This window comes from Triticum dicoccoides, chromosome 7A (assembly GCF_002162155.2).
Source record: "Triticum dicoccoides isolate Atlit2015 ecotype Zavitan chromosome 7A, WEW_v2.0, whole genome shotgun sequence".
In the NCBI taxonomy this organism is placed as follows: domain Eukaryota; kingdom Viridiplantae; phylum Streptophyta; class Magnoliopsida; order Poales; family Poaceae; genus Triticum; species Triticum dicoccoides.
Genome location: NC_041392.1, coordinates 711,161,388 through 711,183,159, shown reverse-complemented (window position 1 = coordinate 711,183,159; position 21,772 = coordinate 711,161,388). Strand labels below are relative to the sequence as shown.

At 46.0% G+C, this 21,772-nt stretch overlaps 3 protein-coding genes across 11 annotated transcripts in view; 1 reads left to right on the top strand and 2 right to left on the bottom strand.

Moving 5' to 3' along the window:
• The first annotated feature begins 612 nt into the window (after positions 1-612).
• On the top strand, positions 613-4,013 carry LOC119329332. 8 transcript variants are annotated; one of them, XM_037602356.1, is made up of 8 exons: positions 614-915; positions 1,531-1,633; positions 2,194-2,290; positions 2,394-2,440; positions 2,527-2,758; positions 2,844-3,010; positions 3,276-3,308; positions 3,409-4,013. In XM_037602356.1, the coding sequence occupies exons 2-8, from the start codon at positions 1,577-1,579 to the stop codon at positions 3,451-3,453; spliced, it is 678 nt and encodes a 225-aa protein (XP_037458253.1). In that variant the 5' UTR covers positions 614-915; positions 1,531-1,576; the 3' UTR covers positions 3,454-4,013. The 8 variants fall into 8 exon arrangements, with proteins under 8 accessions (XP_037458247.1, XP_037458253.1, XP_037458254.1 ...); XM_037602357.1 differs by having other exon boundaries at positions 3,395-4,013; XM_037602354.1 differs by having other exon boundaries at positions 616-915; positions 2,844-3,078.
• A 306-nt stretch (positions 4,014-4,319) lies between these two features.
• On the bottom strand, positions 4,320-7,327 carry LOC119329331 (uncharacterized methyltransferase At2g41040, chloroplastic-like). Of its 2 annotated transcripts, none has more exons than XM_037602347.1 (7): positions 7,041-7,327; positions 6,374-6,480; positions 6,065-6,287; positions 5,671-5,864; positions 5,255-5,366; positions 4,780-4,896; positions 4,320-4,685 (listed from the first exon to the last, which is right to left on the bottom strand). In XM_037602347.1, the coding sequence occupies exons 1-7, from the start codon at positions 7,191-7,193 to the stop codon at positions 4,548-4,550; spliced, it is 1,044 nt and encodes a 347-aa protein (XP_037458244.1). In that variant the 5' UTR covers positions 7,194-7,327; the 3' UTR covers positions 4,320-4,547. The 2 variants fall into 2 exon arrangements, with proteins under 2 accessions (XP_037458244.1, XP_037458245.1); XM_037602348.1 differs by having other exon boundaries at positions 6,374-6,474.
• Positions 7,328-21,358: 14,031 nt separating this feature from the next.
• The window catches only part of LOC119329330 (ribonuclease 3-like protein 2), a 3,205-nt gene continuing 2,791 nt past the window's right edge, over positions 21,359-21,772 (bottom strand). Inside the window, exon 4 of the mRNA XM_037602346.1 lies at positions 21,359-21,524. Within this exon, the coding sequence (XP_037458243.1) occupies positions 21,359-21,524 (166 nt within the window). The remainder of the gene's footprint in view (positions 21,525-21,772) is intronic.

Below are 21,772 nucleotides of genomic sequence, written 5' to 3'. Positions count from 1 at the left end.
AAAAAACACAAAAACCCCAGCCACAGAAGTGCTGACGCGTGAATGTCTATTGGTCCCGGTTGGTGCCACCAACCGGGACCAAAGGGTCTCCTGACTGGGCTCTGCACACTGCCCACGTGGAGGGCCTTTAGTCCCGGTTCTGGATTGAACCGGGACTAAAGGGGAGAGGTATTAGTACCGACACTTTAGTCCCAGTTCCGAAACCGGGACTAAAGGCCCTTACGAACCGGGACTATAGGCCCTTTTTCTACCAGTGACATACATTTAAGCTAAAGGCCCAGCTACGAGTATGTGCCCTTGTTCGGGCGAAAGCGATCGATCGGTGGGCTATAATGCATTATCGTGAAGCTTGCCAGTCACCATTTTAAGCTAAAGGCACAGCACTAGTCGTTTGCACAAACTAGTGAAAAGGGACGGTCCATCATCACTTCACGCCTGCCATGGATGTGAGCCCGTGACCTGTACCCGCATCAATGGCGCGTAGCTAGCTAGAGTAGTGCTAGAATTGAACAGGGGATTGTGCCATGCCGGTTCATATTCGGGGAGGAGGAAGCTTCGTGGAAGTTGCGAGTCCAAACTCACATCGCATCATGTCATCTATAGCTCGATCGAGCTTAGTGTGAGCTTAATCGGGGGCCGGGCAGCTTCCCGGAAGTTGCTAGCTTGGCAATGCATATAAACGCCGCCACCGCCCGGCCGGCCACTCTCTCACACCGTAACCGTAGCTAGCTCCAGGAGAGCAGAGTCGAGGAACGAGGTCCGTCGCCGCGCGCGTGTCTCCAAGCAGAGGCCGCCGGCCGGCTCTGCTCCAGTCGTCTGCAACTACGATCTTGGACGGACGGCGGCATACTAGTCCGACATCTGTCAGCCGCCGGCACGGCGCACCGGAGGCCCTGCGCGCGCGGTTGCACACAGGTACGTTATTCATCCGGCCTCTGTCCAGAGTTAATTAGTACTGTATACGTACTAGCTGCAGATCAGACAGGAACTTCTTCATTTACATTTTGTACTGGTTGATCTGATTGCTAGCTAACTGGATAGGATTTTATGTAAGCTTAATTAGCTTGGCAGTTAATTTGTTGCACGCATACATGCATGCAGTGGCGGAGCGTGATGAGCAACTAAGAGGGGGTCAATCTTTTTTCAATCCAAAATCAAAATATACATGAAAGTATCTGCGACTAATATCTAATGCTCCATGGCAATAGAATACACCCGAATGAGAACAGTAGAATAGTTTGCATGCTGTCAAAAAAAAGAGAATAGTTTGCATTGCAGTGTACCATCCTGCTAGGTGAGATGATTGACTGTGCAGTGCATGCACATGCATCTATTATTACTTTTGGTCAGCGATACCAAAAAAAAATAAGTATAAAAAATTTAAATACACACATGAAGTATATATATCTGGATTTATCATGCATGCATGTACAATATATATTATTTGATGGAACAAGTTTTTTTTTAATCAATCCATTTACGGTATGTAGTACTATTAAATAAACACATTAACTCCAGCCATCATTTCAGTTTCCTATATTGGACAAGTGAAGTGTGGTAGCTGCTCACTGACACAATGGAACAAGTTGACATTTGGGCGCCCATCTTGGCCGATCCTCTTCCAAGTCAACAGGTATTCACTTTGTTGATCAGATTACATATCTATTTTAGAGATGATGACTAGTTGGATGTTTGGTTTTATTTCAATATAAAAGTGGAGCCAGCCTATATGTCTAAACTAAAAAAATCGTAAGTTATCTGAAAGAAAAGTATAAGCACAACCAAAATGGTCAATAAAAAATATTGAAGCATACTCCGGGCCAGTTCTTTTGGGCGATTCTACTAGAATCGCTCCCCTCCCCAGCTTCTCCCAGAATCACCACTTCATATATTTTTTACAATCCTAACTAACTAGACCTTAACTAGATAGAATTGTAAAAAAAATATGGAGTGGCAATTCTGAGAAAAGCCGGGGAGGGGGGCGATTCTGGGAGAATCGCCGAAAAGAACTGGCCCTCCATGGTTTATTCAAGATTCATTTTAACTGGATGTAATGTATGTCGACAATCATAGTTCATATATGATCCCCACTCTTTAGATCTTATCAAATCTGACTTTGGATATAGAGTTCGCAACAGGCTCGTCGAAATCCCGACACAATAACAACATATATTTCATTGTTCTTGATGACAGCCGGAGATTAAAGTTCACTCAACATATGTGGATTATGGCACCATTGACTTTCAAGCACTCTTAGAAGGACCCCATGATTTGGATAGATGGCTGAAAGGTACGATGCTTAATTTTTGCGGTCTATTCCAAACTTCGTTAGACAAACAAGCAATTTATCCATGGTTCGATCTTGAAATCAAATAATGTATGATTCCTTGCAGGTGCATTCATTCCTACTTATATAAAGGAGGCAAATTTAACTCACGAGGCAAGATTTCCGCACATCCAAAAGTACAAACTTGCAAAACAATTGAACGTGGCAAATGGCATTGAAAATTTGTTTCATCATTGCAGATTGAACCAACTAGTGGTCATGGCATGAAAATACAAACACCTATGCCCGCTCCACCGGAGGCATTGCTTGAGAAAGAGGAGGCCCCTGCCACCACGACTCTCAACGGCGGAGGAGGAAAAGAGGCGGAGATGAGAGAGGGAGGGGGCATGTACCCGCCGCCTTGTCACCGGAGAAGCAGGAGGCTTGCGGCCACCGTGACACCGCCGGAGGAGGGGACCGGCGATCTACTAGGTATGAATTATGAAGGCTCCATTTGTTGCAATGTACCATTTTGTCATTGCCTCAAGTAGTTAAACACATATGCTATGTGATTCAGATTACATACCAAAAAGTGGTTGGAGGCATGGAAGTCGTGTGAGAAGTGCACGTGAGAGAGGAACATGGTCGATAAACATAGAACCATGCTCCCGGGACTTGCGCTCTGCAAGTGAAGGCCAAAAACATGGGTGCAGAAGAAACAATGACCATTGGACATCTGAAGAGGTGAAAGAGCTAGTGGATGGTGTATCTGTACATGGGGTTGGACCATGGACTAAGTTGAAGAACGAAAGGTTTTCAATATCAGTTCGAACAGCGGTCCACCTTAAGGCATAGTCAATTGGTGATTAATTGCACTAAAGAACAAGCATTGCATGCTCTTTCTGCTCATTGTTTTGTTGTATTTCACACTTTTTCTCTATTCATCTTTTATTTATCTACATATATTTTATTGTAAAAGATGTTAATTTTTATGTGTTTAATCTTTCAGGATAAGTGGAGAAACCTAGTGAAAGCCTTCACGGTCAGGCCCACATCTAAAAATGAGATTTTATATCATAACTTTATCAAACTCATCATGGAGCACCACCGATTTTTCATCTCTTACAGTTCTTGAATTCCAGGGAAATGTGAAAAGAAGGATTGCGTCGAAAAGATCAAGAGGCTAGCAGCTGATTGCCTTAAAAAATGAAGTTGCACTCGTGAATGCTACACGGAACATCGTATAGTACTTTCGGTGTAGCAGTGACCCCGCAAAAAAAACAAGAGTTATGTTATTTTTCTAGAACTGTGAAGCATAGGCTGTCATATTAAGTGTGTCGAGAGTAGAGAGTAGATTGAACCATCTGGATGGAACAGCTTCTGTCTCCTGCCTAACCACCCTGTGAATGGGAATAACAGTAACACTCACTCCTCCGACCTGTTGGCTTGCCAGTTCTGCTACATTGATGTAATTAGCTTGACCTTTCATTTAACACCATGGCACAGTGTGCTGTAATTTTACACACACTGCTTCAAGCAGTCTCACTCACTCCGCTCGAGGAATAATGCAGTTGATAGCTCGAATCGAGCACCTGTGACACGCCTCGACCTGAAGAAGCTTGGTGCCGCTGCCACCAAGCAACAGGTTTCTTCACCACTCTGCTAGTGCCTTGAGCGATCGTGAGGTGCCGGAATGGCTGCTTGTACCTTAAGGCCAGCCAGCAGGCTGAGTAGTAGCTAGGGTAGTTTCTTTCTTGCTGCTGTATGGTGCGGTTTGTTGTTGATCCTGGGAATAATTTTGGTTGATGACAATATCCTGTCACTCACTCAGCCGGTCTGATTGCTTGCACTGATATTCTTCGATTTCATTCATTCTGTAAAAAAAACTAAAAAATTGGAGCCAGGATACGTCCCTCTTGATCTTCTCTAGAAAGGAATTGAATCTGTACCCTTGAAGATTTTAATAGACGTTCAGGTCGTTATCGATAAAAGGCTTATAGTTCAGCAGTTACTTTAAATTTTATTTATTTTGCATAAACAACACAATTGTTCAGGTGTAAAACTTTTGCTCAATGCCTGAACTTGAACAAATGCTACTATTGTTCATCAGAGTCGGAGACCATGCATTTTGGTTCAATTGCCTAACGTGTGTTTGAGTTACATTTCCACCACCTGATTTAACCGTAACAGCTATATATATACATGCGTTAAAAAAAAGCACAGCTATACTATATATACACTGTGGCTGGCTATACAAAGAAAGTCTGGATGTGATACCCAGCTACGGCTTTTGCCCGGAGAACATGATGAATGACCTCTGCACCTTGCTGCTGTAGTTGATCAGGCCACAGGATCTGCACAGGTCTTCCAGCTCTCCTTCCGTGAAGAAGTTGTAGCTGCTGTTCACTGGCCCAACAATCTGCAGCACATAGCAGACAAGGTGCAACAGGCTAGGTAACCTGTCCCATGCAGAAAATAAGTAGTAGAGCTAGACGATCGATGACTTCTTTTACCTGTCTCAGTGGCCTTAGTGCATCAATAGAGAGCGGGCCACTGTTCGTGGGGGTGGATAAGAAGGTTGTCGCCACAAAGACACCGCCGGGCTTCAGCACACGGCTGATTTCAGCTATCTGGTTTTCAAACAGCAGAAGGGGATGTCATGGTGATGAATAAGTTCATATGAAAAGAAAGGTACACAGGTCATCGCATGACGCCCTGTTCCTACACAAAGCTGTCCAAAGCATACTAACTAAGCACTAAACTATCGTGGTTGACTTACAGACACGTTCAGCAGTCAATAATTAACAGAAATACAGAGCATTATTTCCCATGTAATGCCGGGTTTAAACTTTCTGGATTAACTAATTGTTCAGTGGACTCTGATGAATAAAATCGCAATTCCGAAGACACCAGTTTTACTATATCAATTATTAGGTTATCAACTATGTACAATATTAATCAGAAGTGCAAATGAGACAGGTACTATACCGCATTTGAAGGGGATGGCCAACAGTGGATAGCGGCTCCAGCATGAATGGCATCAATTGAACATGAAGCAAAGGGGAGCCTTGAAATATCAGCCCTTACAAGTGCGAGGTTTCTGCAGATGAATACTGCTGATGAATGTTCATAATTACTGTACTGTACTTTAGAACAAAAAGAACATTCGGAAGTAGTAATAGATTGAAACAAGAGAGTAGATTATCACATTTTGTTCAATTAGATGCTGAACACATAGTGTAGTCTTTTTTGCTATTAAACTAAAATAAAGCACTAGTACCCACAAAAAATAGTGATGGCCTAGTTTTTTACTTGACGTTTGTTACAGTTGGATGTTGCATCTTGCATGACAACTATTCAAGTCTTACAGGAAAAGCTCGAAATAAACACGAAGGAAGGCTCACGTGTTCATAGGGGTTTCTTCTTGTTTGATGTAGTCATAGCATTGGCGGAGCATATTCTCAGAAAAGTCCAAAGCAATCACAGCTGAATATGCCCCAGAGCTTGCAAACTTCCTTGAAAACAAGCCACTGCCACAGCTGACATCAACGAGTATACCACCAGCGACTGATTGGAAATAATCTTGAGCCATTTGGAACTGATAAAGTCAACAGAAGACTAGAATTATATGCATATTAATATGAATATTTTCTTGTCATGAAAACTGGAGACAGCGTTTTGTTGCAGCACCAAATACATGGCTCTGACAGATATACGTCTTACTATAAATAGTTTCTCACTGAGCAGTAACAGCTTAAGGCTATGGAATTGAAAGAATGAGACGGACAAGAAATGTACCTCTTCATCGCGGCCAGGGAAGCCACTCCGATTGAAGTTCTGACGCCACCCCCTCTCGTAAAGAAAGGAGACGAGTGGGCTCCTGAACAACTCAGTTCTAGCAGGCTTGAGTTCACTGTATTCTTTCATTCCTGAGGTGATAGTGAGATCCAAGAAGACATCTTTGCTGGTGAATGACTTGTTGCATTTTGAACACTTGAATCCAGACCTATAAATCGCTGGCCTGGGACACGCGTAGAAGCAGAAACAACATAAATCCTAATCCAGCAACCATGAGAGATGAAGATAATTCATGGACTTTAGACGTACAGGTTCATGCCTGGCGGCCCTGTCCTTATCAGCGGTTCATAGCAAACAGGGCATGCGAACACCTCTGTTTTTGAAGCGTCATTCAGCTCAGTTTTGATCTCCTGAAACTTTTCGCATAGTAAGCGTCAGTTTCACACGGTATGATTAAAGTCCTACCTCGGCATAACATCAAACACCTTGTATGCAAAACATTCACCTTGGCTTGCCCTTAACGAGACTGTAAACTATGCTATTAAACAGGCTGCTTATTTCTGAACCATACACGACTGCTGTTAACAAGATTAGCTCTCTAGTATTAAAAAGTACAAGCTAGATTGCAGAGGCCAGGCATCCTATACATGTAAGGCAACAGAAATCCAGATATCAGCAGGTATATCAACAGAAATCCATGGGAGGTTCAGTCTTTCCCTCTCGTTGCCAAATACCAGCAGTGCACGCCATGAAACACATCACCTCCCCAAACTGAAAAGATCTGCTAAACCTACGCCTATCTCGATTCAGGTGATTACTCTTCAAGCAAATACAAAGCTTGGTTCCTGCCAAAGCCCCGCCTGGGCCTAACACCGAACACTTGGTGTGCGACAATCGTTCACCCTTTTTCTAGCACACACAGCGCGTTATCTTGCTTCTCCTGAGATGAGAATCAGCTTGTGGCCTCGGTACGTACCGGGTCGAGGGCGATGGCCGCCGCTGCGACGGCCACCCGGCGAGCCGGCAGCGGCAGGCCTGGGCTGCGGCCAAGGCGGCAGGGGACGCGCGGGGGATGGAGCGACGGGGAGGAGGAGCACGAAGCCGCTGCGGCTCTGACCGCGAGCTCCATGGGCGACGCCGACGCGGAGCTGCAGAGCAACTGCAGTGGTACGCTGACTGCAGCCTGGAGCCTGGAGACGCGCCGGCCGGCGAAGGGAAGGAAAGAAATGATCTTTGGCAAGCTCGGGCAGAGGAGAAACAGGGGAGGGGAGACCGGAAGAGGGGTGTGGTGGTGGTGGGCTCAGGCGTGGCGCCAGCCCCGTCCGTTCGCGCCTTGCCCGTTGGGTCCGGATTTTCTTTTTCAGATAAGCGGCACTCGGCGTCGGTCGACCGTCTAGATTCTGGATCGGTCACCTCCGGAGCCCTTGGATTCGGGCAATTATAGTCGTTGGATCAAGTCAACCCCTTCACACGCATGACTGGGCCTCTCTGTTGCATGTGCGCTCCATGTTGAGAAAAGAAAAGGGGGATCGTCGGCCCGCATCACAAGTGAGCGTTGGTCTTCGACATCGGAACGCCGGCTGCCCCGAGACAACGAGACGCAGTACCCACCCGCCGCTCGCATCACTACTAGATGCTCGTCGTTGGCTCGTTATCGCTTGCAGCGCCCGTTGTCGCTGCTTCCAGCGATCAAGAACAACTTCATCGCCATCATAGTGCGGCCCACCGCAACATCCCCTCTCTAGCGATCGTAGCATCTGATGTGGCCGATCCCAGCATCCTTGGTACCCACGAGTGGTTGCCGGGACGATGAGGGTGTCGTCTGTTGCCATCAGGACGGTGTCGTAGCTGGTCACAACAACCGCAGACCACGGTTGTAGCACATGTCGATCTCGGCTCCAGGAAATTTGGTCGTGCCCGAATGCCATGGTCGCAACATCCGGCATCGTAGCCGATCACAGCTACCGTTGACCACGGTTGTAGCACCTGTCGATCTCGGCTCCAGGAAATTTGGTGGTGCCCAAATGCCATGGTCAGAACATCCGACGCCGTTGGTCCCAGCACCATGAGTTGCCTGTTCCGACGTCTTGGCCGATGACCTCTGCTCGGCGGTACCAATATCTCTGCCCAGCAGCAACCGATTGTAGCATACGCGGTCGCTGATTTCAGCATCCTCAGTGTGGTGTTGTAACTCACGGCGTCGCCACTAGTAGCATCTGTTATAGTCGGTACAACATCTTGGACTCATCTGGCTAGCACTGCAAAAAGGCATTGGACGGCGCCCCAGTTGCAAATGCGGGGATGGCCTAATTGTGTGAACATATATTTTCTACAAATTTCACTTCGGTTACGTGTGTTGAGGTTGAGGATGGTGGAGCAACGGGCCAGTTTAGCGACCTTGCCGATGGATCAGCGTGCAAATGAGCATTCTGTCAAGAATTGAAGGACTAACATGTTGAGGCCCAACACAGCTCACCGTGAGGCCATGACCACCCTCCTCGCCATGCTTGACTCCTGGGTCATCTGGAATGGAGAAACGCTAGAGTCTTCCAAAATAAAGAAGTTATCATTCTACATTCTAAAGCTCATAAAGGATGAGGTCAAGCTTCGGGTCATCGCAAGAGCTAGGCACTTGAGGGCTATCATGCCTCAAGAGTAATCGGTTGATTTTTGTTGTTGTTGATGAGCTAGATATTGAGCCGCTCTTATGTACTCTAAACACCTTTGAATGACGCAAGTCTTTGGCCTCTGTTTAAAGAAAATATCATCCTTCTTTGTCAACTAATTCTGACGGCACTCGTCGTTGTCGTCAAAAGTGGCTTGCTTCAGAGTTTTTTTTTTCTTTTTCTACTTTGTAAGGGCAGCGTTTTACCTCAGACTTTCAGAGTTTATGGGAGTAGTACAAAAGTTCCCTAGCAGCCAAAAAAAATTGCAAAAGCCGGAATTCATTTTCAGTTTGCGCTGCCCCCTCTACTCATCCATCCCACCCATCCTTTCAACCGGCAACCACGCTACCAAACAAACTCTCAGAGAGAAAAAAAGGAGGGGACTAGGGAGAAATATTTCGTTCACAGTTCATCTACTACTCCAGTACTCCTACAAGACAACCGTTTGTTCAATTGCTTCTTCTTCTTGTATATGCACTTGGGCTACATGGGGAACAACCAGGACATTGACTGGTAAACTGGAAAAAGAATCATATACGAACTACCGAGTATTTGACAAAAAACTACCACATTAGGGGTTGCCGTCCCACAAAACTACCATTTTCAAAAAAGTGACTGATAATTATCAAAAATTTCTAATTTTGTGACTAAAAACTACCACTTTTAAAAAATGACAAGTTTAGACGATTTAAATACATTTATGACATGCAGGACCCACTCGTCAGGGCTGACGTGGCGGCAAAGTCAACTAAGTTTGTCTTGACCATTAGTGTTGACCGTTATGACAAGTGGGGCCCACATCAACCTTCTTCTTCCTCCTCCTCCTCCTCCTCTCTCTCTTTGGTATTTCAACAAACATCTTATGTGCATGGAGGAAAGCATGTGAACTCCGGCCAACGACGGACGCGAGCATGCTCATCCAGCTGCCGTCCCTAACCCCAGGACCAAGCCACACCGCCCCCTCTACAGTGCAGGCGCGCGCCAAAACCACGCACCGCCGGAGGGCCCGAGTCGCCCGTCCTCTCCCTTGCTCGCACGCGAGACGAGCTTGTGCAGCCATGGCGCCCCTGCCTCGACAGAAACTCCGGCGAGCCCTCAAGTTGCTTCCCGCCGCATGCCGGCTTCTTCGCGGCTGCCCCTGCTTTGGTCCTCCTGCTGCAGCGCACCGGCGCACACGTTCTTTCCTCCGTCTAGCGCCTCCGCCTCCACGAACCCCTCCGTCCTCATGGCCGAGCGCCTTGCCGCTGGCCAGCGGCGCGGACATTCATGACCGCGCGCGCTCGGAGCAGGTGCAAGCTTGCCAGCTACCGTCTGCAACATCTGGCCGCCGCCGCTGCATGCTGCTTTCGTCACCGGGGCGCGAGGAGGAGGTCCTCGGCCAGCGGCAGCACGCCGCCGTCGCACGCCTACAGCTCGTGCACGATGGCGTTGAGCACGTCAAGAACCTGACGGCCAAGGGGCGGTCGGGCGAACGGCCATCCTGCTGTACCACGCCGTGTCAGACTACTACTCGCTGCAGCTCCTCACGTCCAACAGCGGGAAGGTGAGCACGCTCGCCACCTCCAACGTGACCTCGCCTCCGTCGCCTCCTTCCCTTAGATGCACAGAAGGTGCTTGTTGAAATGCCTGAGAGAGACGGGAGGAGGAGGAAGGTTGACGATGACGTGTGGGCCCCACTTGTCATAACGGCCAACTTGACGGTCAAAACAAACGGAGTTGACTTTGTCGCCACATCAGCCCTGACGGGTGGGCCCCATCTGTCATAAACGCGTTTAAATCGTTAAAACTGACCATTTTTCAAAAGTGATAGTTTTTAATTATAAAATTTGGGTAGTTATCAGTCACTTTTTTGAATATGGTAGTTTTGTGAGACGGCAACCCCTAATATGATAGTTTTTTGTCAAATACTCACAAACTACCTATGCTACTACTTACTACTAGTATGGTACCTTGCTTACAAAATCAGAGAGACAGAACCTACAGAAGTAAGAAAAAAGCGGTTGCTAGTTGCTACTACGATTCAGTTCAGGCGATGGCGACCACCGGCGGGGGCGTCAGGCGCGAGTTGAAGTTCCGGTACCTATCATGGTGAACGATGTAACATTATTATCTAATGAATAAAGAGGTCATTTTGAGGTTAAAGAAAAATCTTGCTTTAATTCCGGCACCTTGGGAGTAATCACATTGGTTAACCTGCACTTTCTTGGTGCCCCACCTCAAGTCGTCAGCACCATGTCCATGTGTACAACAATGCTACAGGAAATACAGAACAGAGATAAGGGCGGTTAACTAGGCACCAGCGACCCCTGTAACAACTCACAACCCACCAACTGTCATTTCATTTCTTTCTTTTTTGATAAAAGGAGCATCGCTTTCAAATCCATTTCTGAAGTTGCTGAAACAAACAAGACGAATGTATGATCCTGGGCAACATCCAGGCCAGGGTTTGGGTTTGGCTGCAACACAACCTGTTGGCTACCACAGAACTGAACTACAACAACCAAACTACCAAAAGAAAAACAGAAACAGCCACAGAAAAGAAAAACGGAAACCCCTCTCACTGTGGTTGCGAGCAAAGCTTCATAAACTGAACTGAACAACAACAACCAAACTACAAACAGACAGTAAACCGGCGAACACCAAGCCTCGTCTCATTTTTGTGAGTCACGCTGGCATGAGGGGAGAACAAAAAAGTAGAAACAGCCAGGCAGATGCAACTAAACATAAACAAATGAGCTGAACGAACTTCAATCGTAGTTTTCAGTCTCCAAAGAGAAAACTTCAAACTTACGCCACACAAGGAAAAATAATTAAGGGGGTCTTGGCAGCCACAATCAACAAACTGTGTGCCTTCTACTGTCCTAGAGAGATTAGAGAACAGCTAGTTCACGGTCGGCCGCAGCAGAGCTCCCCAATGGTTGATTTGCACCAGTCATGTTCATCAGTCGTCTTGCGGCCTGAACATGCATGAGGAAGAAAGGGGGGCCACCGCCACCACTCGACTCCACTCACCAAGACTGCCGCCGTGCCCACCGTCGATGACAAGCCGGCCAGCCTTGGAACAACCACAGTCTTCAGCTGCCCACGGCCATGAGAATTAACAAAATTGTCCCTTTTCTTGAAGTCCAGCAAAACACGAACCACCTCCAAAACTTTAACCAAACCTAACCCTTTTCCTCGTGTTGACCTTGGCTATGTGAGCACCACATACCTCAGTGTTGGAAAATACTTAGCTTTAAGATTCCAATGTCAACGCCACAAACCATGGCGTTGAGCTATTAGACGTCAATGGCACAGTCCATGGCGTTGACCCCATGAGAGTGGCAAAAATGATGGTGCAATTTTGAGAGAGGGTCAACTCCATGGACTATGCCGTTGACCTCTAAAAGCTCCATGCCACAGACCATGGCGTTATTCTCGTGACACCCATTTCGATCGGAAAACACTAATTTTTCTTCAATGCTGAGATACATGGCACTGACATATAGCCACATAGGCAAGTTCAATGCATTTGAGCTTGGCATTAACTAAAAGGGTTAGATTAGGTATAAGTTTGGGAGGTGTGTCATTTTTGGCTAAACTTTGCAAAAGGGGGTTCATTTTGTCATTTCTCACCCTGCGGGCAGCGTCGCTGGCACGCCGCCTCACGCTGCCTCAACTACCGCTGCCCGCCTATAACAGATCTTATATGAGGCTGATTCAAATAAAACAGCTTTTGGGAACAAGATACATGAGCAGTGAGTTGGGCTCTTATTTGTGACTGTATAAGTTAATCATATTTATTTTGAAACAACAATGAAGATAAAATCATATATGTGAACATGACCAAAAGAACACTTTTCCTGCCTCATTGCTTATTTATTTCTCAAGAAACAGAGACAAGAGTAGCCATGCTTGAATGGAATGAACTTTCCTGAGGTGAGTGAAATACTCAAAAGGTGAAACTGTATCTATCAATCTTTCTATACCTTGACCATGAAATATTGCTTGAAAATAATAGTTGAACATAAGCTATGTGAAAGATCTTTTCTCCTATCTGATTCTCTAAAAACAACAATTTGAACAAACAAACAAGACAGCGCATCACAATTATGTTCCTAGCACAAGATAAACAACCCCTACTAAATGATGCAAACAAGAACAACCAAGTGCAGTATTGAACTATTAGGCATTAGACAAGCTGGGAGATAACCATGAACGGATGGACCTAACATGGATGCAATAGATAGTTCACCGCTTCATACTGTCGGTAAAGACAACAACGACGGTGGAAAGTTGGTATATATGAACGCTTTAGAACCAGAGAACCCGTGAGATTCAGCACAAATCCTCTCAACCTGCATTGTCTTGACATCCAGTTTGCAAAATTCCACGATTGGTGGGGTTATTAACGAAAAGTACTTCTGAGAGCATCTCCAGCCGTGCCACAGGAAGGCCTCCCCAGGCGATTTTCTCGCGCCGGCGCCAAAAAAACGGCCCAGTCGCGCCCCAGGAGCCCGATTTTCGCCGGCCTAGGCCGAAAACAGCGCCGGCGGACCCAGGCCGAACCCGACGCGCTGGGGGCGCCCGGAGGCGCCGGGGCGAGCTGTTTTGGCGCGAAAAAGCCGCGGACCAGCCGCGTCAGCGACACGGCGCCTCGTCTTCCCCCAACGGCCTCGGTTCCCGCGGGGAATCAATGGTAAGGCTGCCGCCGGTCAGCCTTGCCATTGATTCCTCACGGGCAGCGCGTCACGGGACGGCGAGCCGACGCCTCCCCTCCCTCGCACGCGTTCACACGGGCGCGGCGCGACTATATAGCCGGTGGCCTTACTCGCCTGTGCCCACACCAGCCCCGCCCCTCGCCGCCACCCAGCCCCTCCTTCTACCTCTCCCAAGCGTCGCCGCCCAGCCCCTCCCTCTACCTCTCCCGAGCGCCGCCGCCCAGCCCCTCCCTCTCCCTCTCTACCTCTCCCGAGCCCGTCGTCATGGCAGAACGTTTCCCCGGAGACGAGGCGGCGCACAGGAGTCCTAGCTCCTGTTCCAGGCGAACATCCCGGCGGCGCCGGACATACGTGCCGGGCCGACGGGGTGGAGGCTCAGCGACGGGGGAGTGCCCGTTCCCCCGTTGCCCGACGCCGTTGCCAAGCCAAATTACTTCGCCGAGGAGGTCGAGGTCGTCCGCGCCTCCCTCACCGACACCCAGCTCTCCCTCCCGCAGTACGCCGCCGACAACCACGCGGCTTGCGCGGCGTACTTCGAGCGCCGCCATCGGCAGCGGTTGGCGTCCACCAACGACGCGCCCGGCCAGAAGAAAAGCGAGGGGTGCCACCTGTGGTGGGGCGTCCCCAGCCGCACACTCGAGGGCGTGCTGACGCACCTCGAGGGTGGCAACAACCCGCCGTTGGCGTACCCGGCGAGGGCGGCCGCCCCGCTGCACCACCGACGCATCGGGCCATGGGAGCCAAGGAGGTTTGGGTCCACCTCCTCTTCTTCCTCCTCGCGCTCTTCCTCTCACTCCTCCGGTGCTCCGGCCCTGCTCGGCGTCAAGGCCGAGCCCGCGGCGGAGACGCCGCTCGGCCGGCGCACTCGCAGCGCCGGCATCCTCATCAACGAGGGCGGCCGGCGCGCCTCCTCGTCGGCTCCTCCTCCGTGCTTCGTCAAGCCAAAGACGGAGCCGGGGCTCGCGCCGGTGAAGACGGAGCCGGGGCTCGCGCCGGCGAAGGAGCCGGCCGCGCCGGTGAAGACGGAGCTCGACGACGACGACGCGGCCCTGGAATGGGCGCGCTGGGACTCCATAGCGATGGAGAAGGAGCGTCTGGAGAAGGCGAAGGAGCGCCAGTGCGCCGCCCTGCGCCGCTTCGCGGAGCGCCGACGCTGCCGCGATGAAGGCGGGGTCGTCGTCATCTGCGACAGCGACGACGACGACGCGCCACCGCCACCAGCCCGCGTTGGCGACGCCGGTCAGGGGTCCACCAGGGACGGCTACGTCAAGGAGGAGAAGTCTGACGACAGCGGCGATGATGGCGGCAACGACGGCGACTACTCGACGTTCAGCCAGTTTCTCTTTTAGTTTAGTTATTATCTATTTTGCTATGTAACGAAAACCGGCGAACATGTCTAATATATGCCCAAATTTGCCGAAGTTTATCGTGTTTCGCCGAACTTCGCCGAAATTTATCGTGTTTTGCTATACAAATTTTATTTTCAAACGCGCCTGGGGGCAGCCCTGGGGCCGGCGGCTAGGGACCAACTCGCTTCCAGGCTCAATTTTTGCGTCGGCTCACCCCAGGCGGCGATTTTTAGGCGCGCCCTGGGGGGCCAACGGCTGGAGATGTTCTGAGCTTCTATCCTTAGTAGGATCAAGTAGTTTTCTGTTCCACCTTCGATATTATACCGATACCCAGAACCTAGTGACATTTTCTCCATCTGCCAGTCGCCGGAACTCTTGCCTTTGTTTTGCCAAATGGAATAACAGAGATAAGATTCACCACTTGCATTTTCATAACCTGTACGGAACATCCCAAGCCTGCCTTCCCTGCATCCACAATAGCTATATCTTGTTGGCTCCATTCTCCAGGTGGGAGGTCAGCAATGGAGTCTTATTCATCGGCAAGACCCAGCAGACGCAGCCATCTTTCGTGGAGGTGAGAGATCTTTTGTGCTGCCACAACGGGCCTTGAAAGGTAAGAATATGTAACGGGCCATCTTTCGGCCCATACGGGCTGTCCGTTGTGCTATTTTTTCTAAAGAAAAAACTACTACAGCGCCAGTTTGAAAACTGTATTTTCCGTGCGTACAAAAATACTTTTTACGTGATATATTTACGAAATTAATTTCATAGGGTCATAGGTGAAAACTGTATTTTCCTTGCTAACCAAGTTTCTTTTTTATGTCATATTTATGCAATGAAGTTCAGTGTTATACACTTGTACTCAGACAATTTAAGCTGGAATTCCACGCTATCTCAAGTTCCCAAACAATGGTTTTCAAATTATTATTTTTGCGAGGAAATGGTTTTCCAATTTAACCTGGAATTCTATGAAGATCAACACGTATTAGTTCAGAAAAGTATACACTTGTAAGTTGTAACATATACTACCTCTGTAAACTTTACAAGACAGTAGTACTTTAGTGATCTAAACCATCTTACAAATGTTTACAAAGGGAGTATTTGATTTGATGTAGAACATACTGCTACAATTATTGTGCAGTTGTCTTGCACGCCAACTATATCCGATATAAGGAAACTTGTAGACACGGATATATAATTATGTGCTAAGATTTTTCACTCATGCATTTGGATCAACCAGACCTCAAGAGACTATAATATCAGTACAATAAAAGTACCATAATGGATTCATAATGACAAGGGAATGTCACACACGATATATAGAAATGGTATCCATCCGTCCATCAACAAACATGCCGTCACAGCGACAAAGATTCTTAATATGTAGCAAATGCTCATCACAACTGTCAAATTTCAGCGGCATCTTCATCAACATGTACCTTTCTTTCCCTGTCTCCTTTGCGCATATCTGTAGCTAGCTGCTAATTAGGAGCCATCATCTCAAGAAGAAGAAGAAAATAATTAGGGGCCATCTCACTGTCTCAGCAAAATAGCTTCTTAATCTCAGGCATGCGCCACCCTAATCTTGCAAATGCTCATCACAACTGTTACATTTCAGTGCCACCTTCTTCATCTTGGAGTTCCAAGGATGAGGCTTCTTAATCCATCGATCGACTCTCCGCAAGCAAGACAGGTAATAATCAGATGATACAGAAGAACTTTCAGCTCAGGTTGGATTCAATACTACTCCACAAGCAAAATGGAACAAACTAGTCACATGCCCACGCTTTGCTTCGCTGTGGGATTCAATAGATACTCATCTTGATTGAAGGTTTTATGAATTAATTCCCACAAGTGTGCATCAGGTATATTTTTTCTACCTGGATGGCACGCCGCTTAGTTTTAGCAGTACAACCAAAAATATCTCTCCTAAAGGTAGCCTTACAACACTAATTACCTGGACGCTGCATTTCATAACGGGGTGTGAATGGTATATATTGGTGATACCCACATTAAAAACTGGGTCTGCTATAAGGGCCATGTGCAGCAACTTAAACTGTGGTAAATGTGTCAAAAATAGTTTGGTGCTTAATAAGCAAAGACTACTTCAATATGAAGATTGGTAATTACTTTTCAGGCTCTGACATTTGTGTGGAAAGATGTGATGAATAATGATATCTTTATAAATGAGTCATCAAGACAGTTTTATCATACTTCAATTATTGTTGTTGCAGATCTGTGGAGATGTAAGTACATCAATGGATGAACTTGATAGTGTGAATCAACTGAACTGAAATAATTTGCCGCTCGACTTAAAATAGCAAACCTGCAAACAAAAACATATAATTTTCCCAACTCCTTGTTTCTGCCATCAGCATTCGATTCGACATTGCTGGCCAAAATTTGCTCCCCAAGCTTGGAGAATTTGCTTCATATAGTGTCCGGTTCCCAGTGCAGCCAGATGAAGTAGTATCGGCTCCAACAGGGAGAGCATGGGCAGCAAGAATCTAATCAGTCAGCGAGCACAGGCAGCGAGAAGCTTTGGCGGCCCATATAGCAAGCAACAGAGGATGGTCAGGAGCAAACGCCAGTGCGAGTTTGGTGGCGAGCATGAAATAGTTTCAGTGAGCACAGGTAGCGAGAAGCTTTGGTGGCCCAGAGTTAGCATGGGAAGCAGCGGTAGAGGATGATCAGGAGCAAACACCGGGGGCGAGCGTGGTGGCGAGCATGGAAGTAATTTCGGACTTCATGGAATTAAAGACGAGCAGCAAGCTCCCGGGTAATCCTAATTTGTGAAGCAATGTTTCTTTTGTTAGCAATGAAATATCCGTGTATTGGACCGGGCCTTCGGAAGGAAAGGCTGGGATGTACAACGGCACAACTATGCCTTTTCAATTGCCTCTTCCAAAAGTAAAATGGATGTAGACTTATATTCCTTTTCAATCGCCTAGAGACCATAAAAACCAGTCCTCGAAAATAATTGCTGCGATCTACCATTTTTGTGCATCTATTGGGCCTAAAATTACAAGTGATGCATAATGTCACGGTTATTTTGTCATGTCAGATTTCGTAAAAGTGGTTGGAACAAAAAAGATAATGAATCGCAATTATATCCCTGAGCTTGATTAGCTGTCACAAGGAAGAAAATAGCCACTACCCAATCGCGTAAACAAGAATGACGAATTGTGATAATGAGTTATCACAATTCAAAAATTTGTGCGAAAACTATTAAGGAAAGCAGATAAATGAGATAGAAAGTTTACCACTTCATATTGTTGGCGATAACAACGATGGTGGGAAGCTGGTATACAAGTGTCCTTGACGTGCCAGACCGGACAGGTTTACCTGAGGCTCATTTATGCTCTATCATTTGTGCATGGTGTTTTAACCATCTCAGTGAAAAATCACTATTTCTGCAAAATTTCAGACATTTATTATTATATTCCACAGTTTGAGAGGTTATTAATGCAAATATATACATGAATTACATTCTTAAAGACTTCTTTGCCTTCAAGTAATACATCAGTAATCAGGCTTTCCAAATAGACCTGATCATGAAGGAAGAAGAATAGAAGGACAAGACATCAAATCAGAAAAGAAAAAAAGTTAAATGAGCTCGGTTATAAAATATCCTCAAGAAAATTCATTGAGGATCGCCATATAAAATGCTAGGGATCATACCAACAATGAAATAAAATCATGAGAAAATAAATATTATGGACAGAAGAAAACAATATTTATGGGGATACCTAAGCCATTAACATAATTGTATTTGTATACAGCGTAAGCATGGACAGAAGGTTGTATACAGGGTAAGCATGGACAGAAGGGAAGTCATCATAAGTAAAAATTATGCATGTGTGTCGATATAGCAATCATTCACTCAAAATTAAATTTATGCATTGAGGACATACTTTTGGAACGCCAGATAAACCTAAATTCCCACTAATTTATCAATAGGAGTAGCCTCCACCAAGATTTTAAAGTCATGCAAAAGCAGAAAGCTCAAAGATAAGCTTGGGCCACAGCAAAAGCTTAACATCTAAAACGCATCAGGTTAATCAGCACACAGCATGAGCTAATTAGCACGTACGTAGCAGCTTCTCAACCTCTCGGATGCTCAAAACTTTAACCCGAACCAAATACATGAGCTTCCAGAGCCTGCTCCCCCTCCACTATTCTGCAATAGGGACCAAAAACAAATCTATAGCAAAGTAGGGAACACAAAACTGATTAGGAAGATAAAAGATGCCTTTTCAAGAGAAGCAGTATTTCTTATTTCCAAAATTGACCGCCATATTAGGTTGCCGCCATAAAAAAAATAGGTGATCAACTGTCTCCTTTGTAGTACAAAAACAACACCATGTATGCACAACTTGTGTATACAGATACCACATAACCAATTCACACCAATATAAATTTCCAGGAATATCTCATGTGGCCATTCCGTAAAATAGAACTAAATAAATACATAAAGTAAACAGTAAACACCCCCTTTAGCTAAGCATAGCTTATGCCAAGAATCATTCAAGTTGACCAGACACACTTGACTATGACTGAATCCAAGACTTTAAATTCTAATTATGTACTTCTAATGAGAAGTCCAAGAAATCTGCTTCGACAATACCAAGCACAGACAAATTCATTATAATCTGAAATTATACTAAATAATGACAAGCACACAGATTCGTCTCCCATCCAGGGGTCAACAAAATATATAATCTAAGCAATCATGCGCTGTAAAAACATCGATGGTAAAACAAGGAAGGATAAGATCTGGCAGTACACTTGAAGTAATTACCTGTCCAGAGACCATCCGAAATTATCAGTTGAAGAATTTCCGAAGTAAGAAAATGGGAGTACCAGCCTCCAAGATCTCCCAAATAAATTGACCACAACCAGTATGAACATCACCTGCACAAAATTTGGGATTGAGAGGATATCAGGATAATGTAATTGTTTGGTGTAAGAAGGAATTGTACATGAACGGGGGAAAAAATATAGGGGAACCTAGCCAAGCACCATGCTGATGGATGTTGTGTTGCCGGAGTGGAAAGATTTAGTGAAAAGTGGTAGGGGCATAAATACACGTACATGTACCGAGGCAGTGGAAGGATGGCCACATCACCTGCCATGAATGCCCGTAGAGAAATTGAAGAATGATTGCTTCTTCAAATCCCAGCAGAGCAGTTGTGCTCAGCCGAACAGCCATGGTGTCGGCCTACATCTCCCTCTCCCTCTCCCTCTCCCTCTCCCTCTCCCAATCCCTATCCTACTTTACCATAGGGCTTCAAATTGTGAAAGCCGGACTAGACAACAGACTAACGGTCAAGGACTCAAGGTTGCCCAAGTCACAAAAATTGGATGGCCAGAAACGCGCAAGGCATTACATGGTTGGAAAGCTGCTCAGTTTTACTGTCCTAAAGTGTGGCTATGTTTCCATATATCAAAAACATAGCTCGTCACGACATAGTTCATTGACCACGAACCAAGGCCTAGATTTTGCTTGTTATTGTGTGAATCACTGAATCAAAAATGACCTGAGTGGGTTGTGATAACTCGGGTTGCCAATTTCGCTGTTTGTTAACAGAAGAAAATCCCGTCATCTAACATTTTCCTGGAGTGTTTATAAAGCAACTGTTGAAAAACCACCGTTCAACAACCACAAACCAGAGAATTTCTTAAACAGACGAGATAAGCAAATCTATACCAATGTAAAAAAACATTTGTTCGGATGAGGTTCTTTCGATCTAAGCTCTCCAAAAAATATATTTAATTTTTATAGCTATCAGTCCCATGGTTGTGGCAAATATTATACCATCTCCTAATCATAGTATATGTATAGTTTGTTAGTTCAACTTATTTATTCATAGTTACTTTCTGTTTTTATTTTATGTACGTGGAAATTTATGTCTCATCCTTACAATTTTCTACGTGATATTTATGTAAAAGAAGCCCGTGTCGTTACTATCGAGATGGACATGCTATTTCAAGTTTATAAACAAATTTTCAGTTCACACTGAATTCTACGCCGATGTGCATGGCTTTAAAAAGTATGGCGAATTAACCATGAGTATACATCTGCATCTCGACCATCGGAGTGAATAGATAAATAGGAAAGCTAACTTCTGTCCCACTGCTTTTTTTGCGACAAAAATCTCATGGTAGCGCTTTTTCAAACTATATGATTTCATCGGCATGGGCAGGATGAACCCGCATCAGAAAATCCCGGTGCATCTTCTTCATCCTCATTCACCTCTTTGGCTCTCCCTTCATCACTGTTTCCTTATATTCTCTTGAGCTCATCTCCCACCTACAAGCTAATAGTCACCACCACAATGCGGGCTTCTAGGATCTCCTTCCTAGTAGTCGCCACCAGGATGTAGCATCAGTATTCAAGTGCATGGATCCCTAACTCCGGCAAAGGAACATTCATATAAAAATTTGAATCATCATTTTTGTCAAGGGATGTAATATATTTTGTATTCTTTTTATTTTTTGCTAGACACAACCTCAGCCTAAGGTTCACAAAGGGATAGAAATAGAAATATGTTCTTTGCAAAGGACAATATAGGGATCTCACAATTTCAATAGATGTTCCAACATCTTCTGCGCGCCAGAATTCTCCGCATCCTTTACTCTTGACATCGGTTCACCTAAAGTTAACCAAATACCACCTTGGGTTTCTACCTGAACCGAGTAAACAAATGTCCTATCATGCGCCGGCCCATCTGTCTTCTCTAACCTGAAAAAAAAACAATAAAGTAACTTTGAGCATTAAATCAACATGAAAGCTTCCCCAACGGCATTAGCAGATAGTATTTTTAGTTTATGGAGTATGGCATTACTCTTTGCAATCTGAAGCTTGAATTCCCAGCAAATCGGGACTTACAAGAAACAAAACAAGTTTAATCTGAATAGTTACTTTTGTTTTCCACTTTTATACTTCTTTAAATTTGTTATTCAGAAATTCCTTTTTTTGGTAACAGAGAA